The sequence below is a fragment of the Amaranthus tricolor genome, chromosome 15 (assembly GCF_026212465.1).
Source record: "Amaranthus tricolor cultivar Red isolate AtriRed21 chromosome 15, ASM2621246v1, whole genome shotgun sequence".
Classification (NCBI taxonomy): Eukaryota; Viridiplantae; Streptophyta; class Magnoliopsida; order Caryophyllales; family Amaranthaceae; genus Amaranthus; species Amaranthus tricolor.
This window is the reverse complement of record NC_080061.1, coordinates 769,782-780,886: the sequence shown is the minus strand read 5'-3', so window position 1 is coordinate 780,886 and position 11,105 is coordinate 769,782. Positions and strand designations below refer to the sequence as shown.

General features: G+C 31.7%; 2 protein-coding genes across 2 annotated transcripts; both read left to right on the top strand.

Annotated features, from left to right (window-relative positions):
* The first annotated feature begins 818 nt into the window (after positions 1-818).
* LOC130801343 (CMP-sialic acid transporter 1) lies at positions 819-5,855 on the top strand. The gene is made up of 8 exons (XM_057665184.1): positions 819-1,184; positions 3,312-3,395; positions 3,506-3,720; positions 3,875-3,953; positions 4,129-4,298; positions 4,602-4,788; positions 4,943-5,020; positions 5,333-5,855. The coding sequence occupies exons 1-8, from the start codon at positions 1,134-1,136 to the stop codon at positions 5,471-5,473; spliced, it is 1,005 nt and encodes a 334-aa protein (XP_057521167.1). The 5' UTR covers positions 819-1,133; the 3' UTR covers positions 5,474-5,855.
* Positions 5,856-6,754: 899 nt separating this feature from the next.
* LOC130801344 (umecyanin-like) lies at positions 6,755-8,149 on the top strand. Its single transcript, XM_057665185.1, has 2 exons — positions 6,755-6,962; positions 7,817-8,149. Exons 1-2 carry the CDS (start codon positions 6,785-6,787, stop codon positions 8,113-8,115), a joined length of 477 nt encoding a protein of 158 aa, XP_057521168.1. The 5' UTR covers positions 6,755-6,784; the 3' UTR covers positions 8,116-8,149.
* The last annotated feature ends 2,956 nt before the right edge of the window (positions 8,150-11,105 follow it).

The following is an 11,105-nucleotide window of genomic DNA, read 5'->3' as shown; positions in this document are numbered from 1 at the left end:
TTAAAGCTGAGGTCGTGTATTATTTGTTCGCTATTAAAATTGGTCAGAAAAAGTCAATTTTTTTTTTGTTATTACCAACAAAGAAGAAAAAGAAAATAATGTCATAATGTTTGAAATGACAAATGACAACAAATGTTAGTTCAACTAGTGATTTATTTTTTTATCTTTTCAAACGTTATGACATTGTCTTTCTTTTGTTTCTGCTAGTAACAGCGAACAAAATTGTGGTAATTTTTTTCTCTTATTATCTATTAATAACAACAAACAAGTATCACTCTCAGATGCGGAGAAGACGCTTATTTTGAAAATTAAAATTTTTCAAAAATTATTTTAAGAATTTTATTTAAAACAAATCTCATTTTATTCTATTTTTCGCAAAAAAAACCACCCTTTTGCTTAAATGAAGGTCAATGATGAGATAAATAGTAAAAGTTAGGTATAAGTCATGTAAACTTGATTTTCACTATTTTTATATATGCTTTAATAATTGTATTTCATATACTCGTCAAGTAAAGTACCTACCATTTAATATATCTTTTAGGATTGATGGTTGCCACCCTAAAATTGGGTTGTACTGGATCGCCTATGTATGGTTTTTATCATGTCTTGTATCAAGTTATGTTGTGTCAAGTTATGTCATCGACTATGTTGGATTCTGCTTGCCACCCAAAAATTAGGCCCACATACAGCCCAAGCCCACATGCTATCATGGTAGCCCAATAATTATTTTTTTGCTCACAAATTCATGTATTCTCACAACTCACAAGAGTGATTCGTGTTCTTTGTTTTTAGCTGCTTTTGACGTTGGATGTGGCAATATCGGAATAAGACCGAACCCATTCACCCAACCCCATGCCCAAGAGCCCTAAGTAACCCATCATTACAATTTCTGTGTCCAAAATCCAGTTCAATGTTTTTTCTTTCTTTCTTCCTTTCTTCAATTGCAGTTTAACAGTTGGACTCCACTGATTTTTTAGAGCTTGTATTTCCCCAAAAAATCAATGTATAAAGAAGATCCACAAAATTCCCTCTTGATTTTCCCACTTTCAGAAGTTATATTTTTGTAAAAACAAAGTAATTCTAAGAAGAATATTGAAAAGAAGAAAAAGAAGGAAGATCTCGTCCTCAAAACAATGCAGTGGTTCTTCGTTGCTGCTCTTCTCACCATTCTTACTAGCTCTCAGGTATTCTAATCTAATTTAAAATCTTGCTTCTCGGATGCTTTTGTTGTTAATATTATCAGTGTGTTTTAGATCAAATGATGTGAATTGTTGCTGATTTTCATTACTTTTCTGGGTTTAGATGTGATGATGCAACCTTGTTTTTGCACTATGTTGGGTATGCAATGTGATCCCTGATTAACTAATTATATGATTGTTGCCCAACAAGAAATATTTAGAAAAGTTAGGTTTGTTTGTGGATTTGGGGGGTATTGATTAGGTTGTGGTTTTTAGTGAACTGAAACTAAGGCACCTTGGTTATTTAGAATGGAAACAAGTGAATTTTAGGTCATTTTGGGCGTATTCTTGGACACTTTGGGTGAATTCGGTTGGACACTTTGGGTGAATGGCCAATTCAAATGACGAATTGGGAAACACTGTTAATGTTAGGGACTAGTGTACATCCTGCAATGGGTCTTTGGGAGAGTAGGTGAGAAATTCCTTGTCCCATACGCGGTTTTTCAGAACTTTACAACGCGGGAAATATCAGGTTTTTTTATTTTCTTTTGAAAACCTTCACTTTTATGGCCTATATGATGTGATGTGTCCTTGTTTTCGCACTATGCTAAGGAACTACAAACAACATATGGATGTCCATAGAATGATACTAAAGAGTCTCTAAGTATGTTGGTAGACAGAAACGTAGATAAAGTCTCTATAAATATATTCATTTGTACAAAGCCAGGTTTATCGACCCAAATCACTCAATTAGGACTGCCGAGGATTGTGGAAAGATTTTCATAGAATCATGATAACCCCCATTTTAGAGGCTAAATTGATGCCTTTGCAGGAATTTTTTGGGAGCAAAGTGAAAAGGCAACATGGGAAGTCTCATTAGGTCACCATAGGCCATAGGCAACCCATAAACAGCCCTAGCAAAGCCACAAAATGATCGCAAAGAACCCCTAAGTATGCCTTTGTAGACACACTAATAAATTACCTTATGGTCAAATAAGCTTGCAGAAGGCGGTTTTATCTATCCAAATTTTCTTCCGAGGACCATGAGAAATGTGGAAGATATTTGATGCGCTTTGAGTTTGACTTCGGAATAGGTCTATTTGACCCCATTTCAAAGTCTGTAATTCACGGCTCCAAGGCATTCCATGATTTATGTGGGCTAAGTGGGATGACTATGCGGGAAGCCTCATTGGCACACTAGAGAACCACTAACAACTCCAGAAAGATCACAAAATTACTTTGGAGGAACCTAAGTACATTCCGGTAGATAGCCAGATTGTTAAAGTATATAACATGTCACGGAACCAACTCAACTAAAAGCTTAAATTGATTGTACAAAGGGGTTTTATCAACCCAAACTCCCCAGCTAGAACCCATTGAATGCATGAGAAAATTTTCAAACAATTTTAAGCTAGGACTTTCCTAATGAATTTGATTTCAAAGGCTACATATTCATGGCTACAAGTTGATTGGGGGGAAGTTACAAGGGAGCATGAGAAATCTCATTGGATCAACACAGACCCTGGGACACCACGCCTTGTAAGACCACATTATGCTCCCAAACTGTCCCCAAGTATGTTTGAACAGCTAAGTGCACACTTCAATAAAGGCTCATAGGACTAGTCGTGATAGCCTTTGATGCACCATTATAAGAGGGGAGCGCATCTGCCATAGTTAAAAAATGTAGTATCGTTAAATTTGGGCCGATGTCGTGAGATATTCCTTGATACGGCCTAAAATACGGTATTGTATTTTACACCTTAACAGCGATGGAAGAAAAACAGTTCAGTAAAATTAATATCTATACGACGCAGCCTTGTTTTGCACTATGGCACGCGGATCATTTTTTCTTACTAAGGTAGTATGTCTTGCTTGAAAGTGTTGCTCGAGTTAATCAACATTCTTTGCCTTAATGCTATCAAGGTCGTTTTCGAGATATGTCTTAATTGTGGACTTCGTTAGGGATGATTTCCCTCATTTATTTGTTTCAGTTCATGTTATGGACCCCATATCATCAGGACTAAGGCTTTGGCATTATTGTATTGTGTACTTGATTGCATTTGAAACAAGTACACTAGCAAATGACCTATTTACCTGCTTTATGTGTAATGCCACTGCACTTTTGTATGGCAGGGAATTTTAACAACTTTGTCACAGAGTAATGGTGGTTACAAGTATGATTATGCAACTGTTCCATTCCTCGCTGAAGTTTTCAAGGTACTCCATGCTCTTTATCTTCTATGTGTATTTCAAGCACCTTCAACGGCTTCATTGTTCAATCATGCCTACTACTCATTTGTTTCCTTTCTTTGTGTTGGTATAATTAGTTGGTGGTATCTAGCATACTTCTTTGGAGGGAGGTCCGGACGTCACCTTCTGTAAGGATGACAACTGATTGGAAATGTGTGCGACTATTTCCGATCCCGTCTATTATTTATCTAATACACAACAATGTTCAATTCGCCACTCTCACTTATGTGGATACATCTACTTATCAGATTATGGGCAATCTCAAGATTGTTACGACTGGCATACTTTTCAGGTACTTCTATTGTTATTTATTCAAGGATTGCCTATTCAAATCTACACCTGTTTAATTGTGTGTAACAATTTTTTTTACTTTTAATTAATTTTCTAACAGGCTCATCAATCTATTTATATGGAATTTTAGTTTTGAAGATATATTGTTAACGCAGGTTATTTTTGAAGAAAAAGTTATCGAACTTGCAGTGGATGGCAATTATTTTGCTGGCTGTTGGGACAACCACAAGCCAGGTGATCCGCTGAAACCTTTATGACTCTTTTTTTAAGTGATTTGTGGAGATGCGTGTCAATACCTTTAAGTATCAAAAAAAGATGAACTATAAGTATTATGTTGCAGACAGTTACACTTGTCATGTAAATTGTAGCCAGCAGATTGATTATTCTGTATTTCATTAATTCATAATAGGTCAAAGGTTGCGGGCAGTCATCTTGCGACTCACTTCTCTCTGCGCCAATCCAGGGGTATCTGTTTGGAATCTTGTCAGCATGTCTATCAGCGTTAGCTGGTGTTTATACCGAGTTCCTGATGAAGAAGAACAATGACAGCCTGTATTGGCAGAATGTACAACTTTATACGTACGTATCTCTATCTAGCGCTGTATGCTCGGAGATACTTATATTGTTATGTGTATACTTTGTCAGTGATTACCTGAGTCTGGTTGATGTATTTGCCTACAGACGTTAAGCCTATACCAAGTTAAATAAAAATACTAGTAAAACGTCGTAATTTATGGAGCTTTTTATTTTTTTTTTCTTGTTCTACTTGATGCTCTCTGCAAAAACAACTGTAAATCATGAACCTGGTATACAGTAGCACTTGCTTAAGTTTGCATTTGAATTTAGTCAGATGTAAATCAATCAAATTTTTTTCTTCCCCAGATTTGGCGCTATATTCAACATGGCTCGCTTAGTTTTAGATGATTTTACGAGTGGGTTTGAAAAGGGACCATGGTGGCAACGCCTTTTTGATGGATATAGTTTGGCAACCTGGATGGTCATTCTGAATTTAGGGTCTTCGGGATTGCTCGTTTCATGGCTAATGAAGTACGCAGATAACATTGTGAAGGTAAGAAAATATAATCTTTAAACATCTAATATTTGAAATGAAAGGTCGATGCAGGATAGGATGTATCATTGTATTCTCTTTTAACTAATAGACGTAATTTTTAGCGTAGTATAGTTAATTGTTTTGTCTAAAAGGGTATAAATTGAAAGTTCAGGTTTATTCCACTTCAATGGCGATGCTGCTGACGATGATTTTGTCTGTTTATCTGTTCAATTTCAAGCCAACCCTACAGGTTTGTCAACCATCCTCCCTCTTCTTCACCCTCTTGATCAGGTCAAAAAAAAAGATGCGGTGCGAAACCCATATAATTTTACCCGTCTGCCATCCCTAACTTGGAAGACTTATCCTCTTTATCTCGATCATTTGTTTGAATGTTTGGAAGTTCTAGAAGTTGGAATGTTATATTATCCTCCTCTTAGTTTCTAGGAAGGTCTCCGTGTATTCTCCCCTGTACATGGAGATGTTTCTAGAAATTAAAAGAATGCCGCTCTCATTTTCCATGTTCAATGAGTTTTGATGATCTTGTATTGCTTTGTTGTTGCAGCTTTTCTTGGGTATAATTATATGCATGATGTCAGTACACATGTATTTTGCTCCTCCAAATGTGCTTGTCGATTTACCTGTAACAGCAAAACCAGAGCATGAGAATCTGAAAGAAGTTTCCATCGAAAGGGTGAATTCATGACCCCATTTTGCACAAGAATATGTATAAGCGTATCTGCTTTGAATCTTCGAATCATAGTTTGAGACAAAAGTGGTTGATTTATGCTCTAAACGATACTGAATTCTACTTATTCTACGAATCGACAGTGCTGCCTGGCACCTGCATAAGGGTTCTACTGGGGAGTTAGCTAGTTTATGTTCTATAGACAGATTTAGGTAGAATTTTATTTTTTTTGTTTGTAAGGCCAAGCTAATACTTCACATTTTTAATCTTGTAGAAAACTGAAAATGCCTTTTTGAATTATTTTTTGGAAAGCATAATTCCTTGCCAATTTGTAAGTAAACTTTTATGAAATACTCCCTATTCTGGATAATATATTGTTGTCTACTAAATTGCCAGTGAATATGGATAGAAATTGATGTTACCCTTAACTTTCCTGTTAAGAGGTGATATTTTTTCATTTCGGTTCAGCAAAGTTGGTCGTACTTTTTATTGAGAAATGTTCTAATGTTTTCCATTCTCTCAATTTCCAATCGTCTAATCAACAGACAAATAGATGCTTGCATTTTATCTCTTTGTTGAATATTGAACAACAAAAAAAAAAAAAAAAATTAAAATATTTAGCGGTGGTAAGGTCAGATAATCTCCTACAAACAAGGGAAAAGAGAAGATCAATTATTTGTATAGATCAATTATTGTGGGCCGTTGACAAGAGTACAGATCTATAAGATAGTGAACTAATATTATCTCGCTTGTATTGATTTTTGTCTGTTTTAACTTTTAATTATTGTACTACAAACAAAGTATAAGGATCAAAATACTTAGCTCTAATCATCAACATAATTATCATGAGATTTTTGAGAACCGGTGCTTATTACATCTGGAGAGAAAATTTTTGATTTGATTCTCACTTATTTTATTTTTCCTTAGCCTATCATGCATCCATCAAACCCTTCTCTATGAGACCGTCTCATACAAGAATTTTTTATCATATAATACAAAATATCATGAGATTTTCCTTCCAATTTTTTTCGTTTAAATATTATTTTCATCTAAATTTAGCGAAGAATATCAAATTTATTATAGTAGCTAGGACTAGTTATAATAGATTTTCCACCCTAATTATAGGAAAAATCAAAATTAAGGATTACCTTAATCTATGCCTCGTAATGCTAATCTTTTATAGATAATGTAGGGTAGACTAGTTGGACAACCATTCCATTTTTACCCATAATTAAACCTCAATTTTACCTTAAAAATCAACCTCAAAGCTTTTTATCAATTAAAAAGATTTTAAAAATAGGTTGAAATAAATAATTTTGGGTAAAACAGATGGCTACGAAACGCATCGTATTGCCATTGTTGGTTGTAGTGTACTGCGTTTTGGTACAATCTAGCAGTGCATTGATTCACGTCGTTGGAGGAGTTGCAGGTTGGGAAATTCCTCCTAATAAAACGTTTTATGAAGATTGGGCAAAACCTAGAACTTTTGGTGTTGGTGACAAATTAGGTGACTTTTTTATCTTGTGTTTTCGTTTTTTATTTTTATAATTTTTGTTAATTAATTACTTTTATTGACAACAATTATTGAAAAATTAGGACTTATAAAAACGCTCGAACAAATTTGTGAAGAGTTTTTAGTTATTAGCGTAAGGTAAAGTGAAAAGAAAAACCTAAACAAATTGATAATTTTTTCAATACTTTTACCATAAAATAAAAATGTGACATTTTTATGTTCTTTATTTTCCATAATTTCGTTCAAGGATCGATACATAGATTATTGTAAGAAAATTGCAGTGATTAATAAAAAGAAAAAATGATATTATATGTTATTATTATTTAGAAAAATGATATGTACAGCCTTCAAGGCTGAATATAAAAAATAACCTTGTATTTTATTTATATAATTTAATATTATTTTTACTTTAAAAACATAAGAATTTAATTATACTTTATTGGATTATTATTTATTCTTTCTTGTGAACTTAATATATTTTCTTAAAAAGTTAAAATTATTGATAATGATAAGAATTTATTAAGTCTTATGTACAACTCTAAGGGCTATAAATATTATTATCCTATTATTTATATTATTATCCTATTATTTATTGTGTCTTTTACTCCGTTCTTTATGTTTTTCATGTACAAAACCTTAATTACTCTACAACTTTACATGATGACAAACAATATAGGAATACATTGACAAACAATATAGGAATACAAAACCTTTATGTATTTATATTTATATTATTTGCAATATCTTACATAATAATATTTTTATTATTTTCTTAAGTGAAGAAAAAAAAACACAATTTCCAAAGAAGGGTAACATATTAATGACAAAATGCATGGGTGAAATTGCAGTGTTTCCATACAGAATGGGAGCACACAACGTGCTACAAGTAAACAAGGCAGACTTTGACAAATGCGGTCACGACAATGTAATAAACCAGTTTTTCAAGGGTCCAACCGTGTTTCAACTCAATGCTATCGGCGACTACTATTTCTATAGCGGAGTCGGGATCCACTGCGAGATGGGTCAGAAGCTTCACGTCCAGGTTGTCCCCGGCAAGGGCTACTCTGGTCGAGGAACCCGCTTCCTTCAATTCGTGTCTAGACGACTGTGGGCATGTCCTGGCCTCAAAAGTCTATTAAAAAATTAAAATTAGCTTAAGTTTATTTTCTTTAGTTTTATGATCGGCCCTTTTAAAGTGTGTTATATATTCTTGTATCTTTTTGATATGATTGATATATTTTTGTGAAAAATGTTAATTATTAAAACAAATTACGATTGCTTGATTGAGTAAGTTAGAAAAGCAAAATTATATGTACATCCTTTGTTTTAGGCTTGGATTAATAGTCAAGTTAGGTCATAGCATCAACCCACTATTCAAATAGATGCAAAGAGATTGCGCATACAAATAAAACATGTATTTTTCAAAATAGACAAGCGTAGCGCCTCCTATCCCTTGCAATAATGTAACGTTGCGTATACTAATGTATATACATTTATGTTATTTTGAATTTGCTACTAAAAATAATAAATTATGAGAAAAATTTTGATTTTTAGTAGTAAACTCAAAAAAAGTAAATATATATTTGAAACTTAAATCATGTTAATCCACTTTGTTTTTGAATTATAATATAGGGTATGAAACTAGAAAATAAGAGTCACCACTCACCAAAAGAGGCATGTTGAACCGTACTGGCTTGAATATTATTCATTATTGTTATTATTATTATTATTGCAAAATGTTAATAAAAAAATCCAGCAAAAAATGTGGGTATTCTGGTGCAAATATCCAACAAAAGGGGCACTCCAAAATTGAGCAAGTATTCAATGGCTTCTGCCACATTTCCACCTGCAGTTAATCTGCGCCATACTGATTGCTGCTCGCACTTCATATATAGTTAATAACAAAAGTGCATGCTTCTCCCTTCACCTAATATTAGCTTGATTTATAATGCCTACATAGATCCGACAATATGATATTTATTTTTTATTTTTTCATTGATTTTTTTATGATCACTTTATTCTAATAAATGATCAACATTCGACAACTATAATTGCTAGCTTAACAACTAGCAAATCAATTAATACTTTCAGTTAATAATTAAATCAACCAACAGACGTTTATCAAATTAAATAAACCATAACACAAATTCTTGTAAGTACGGATAGGAAAATGTAGAGTAAGTTACGTGGTTGACATTATGGATATTGTAAGTACGAATTTAAAATATTGTAAATACTGCACATTTACACAATGGGCATTATCGATATTATAAATAGGCATTAAAGATATTGTAAGTAAAACATTAAGGCTATGATAAGTAGGCATTTAAGATATTGTAAGTAAACATTAAGGATACGGTAAGTAGGCATTTAAGAATGATTTAATAAAAATACTGTAAGTAGACATTTAATGATAATGTAAGTAAGCATTAAGGATACAATAAGTAGACATTAACGATACAATAAATAGGTATTAAGAATAATGTTAATTAAATATTACGGAATGTAAATATTAAAGATACGATAAAAGATAGTCTTTCGTGAGACACGATTGAAACCATAAATATCAATTCAATATACTTGACAAAAATATGAAGTATTGATGGGTACTGTTTCAAAGAATGAGGTAACTTGGCCTACAAGAATAATTTAGATGGTATTTGAATTAAAATGGGTTGCCAGCAATGAATTGAATAGAGATGGGGGCAGGAGCAATCACAAAATGTGTGTGAGAATGTAAATATGACAGGCAAGATGCATGACATGGAATTAGTAATTATATAACTACTACTCCCTCTAATTCTTTTTATTTGTTCTATTTTTTATTGGATAAGTTTATCTTATTTGTCTCATTTTTATTTTAAGACCTATATTTATAGATAGTCTCCTATTTTCTTAATATTAAAAATACCTAATATTGCTTATGGGTCTACTATTTTAGGTGGTACCTTCCGATTTTTAATATTAAAAATATCCAATATTGCACATAAGTCTACTATTTTAAGTGATCCCCTCATTGTCTTAATATTTGTACCCAAATCAAATGAGAAAACTAAAGTGAATTGGACAGAATATTATATGTGGCCCTCTATCACTCAATTTGATTCATTTTAAATTTCAATGCAAAAGTTTTATAAACTAAATATTATTTCGATCGTTATTCAATATTTGTTATATATTAGTTAGCACGTAGTATTTGATATCTAATAAAGCATTTTTATTTTAACTGAATGAAATATTTTGAAATTACATAGAGTAGTAAAATCTAAATTTTAATAAAATAAAACAAAATCTTATATGAGTATATTATTTTTTTATATAAAAGTTAAATAATAAGAATAACATTATTATTGAAATCTATAGCGAGTCTTATAAAAGGGACATACAAATAGTAAAATTAGTATCAAACGAAAGGAATAATAGTAATGGGACATACTCTACAGATCACTTATCAAGAAGGATGGAAAATAATCATCCCCATTATTTTTTATGAACCGTAATATCGTTGTCGGTAGGTAAAGCTCAAAAGTTCTCTCCTCTATTTGTGGGACACTACTTACACCTATTTACACCCTCTAATTTTTCTTAATATACTCTTTTGTGATTGCTCAAATTAAAACACTTCTTCCGTTTTATCATTGAAGTACTTGCAATATGAAGTAGAACTATTACTTTTTACACAATATATACATTTTATTTTTATTTATTCATATTTTAAATTATAGATAAATAAAAATTATAAAAATAAAGATTATAAAAATATGCATACGATGATTTATATAAGATTAATCTTTATTATATTTTTTGCTTACATATTAGTCAATATATATATATATATATATATATATATATATATATATATATATATATATATATATATATATATATATATAATAAGTTTAAATAATGAACAACAATAAAAATTCTTATAATACAAGTATAAAGGAACAAATTAAGTATTACTATTACCGTTGTGAACTTGTCAGATATTAAATTGATTAATCCCCATGCTTTATAATATTTTCTCATTTAAAATATTTTACGTTAAGAAGAGAGAAATAACTTTGATTTTTGATATATATATATATATGAAAAATATCATATATCCATTTGAAATCTCGTAAAATTTGTGTTAAT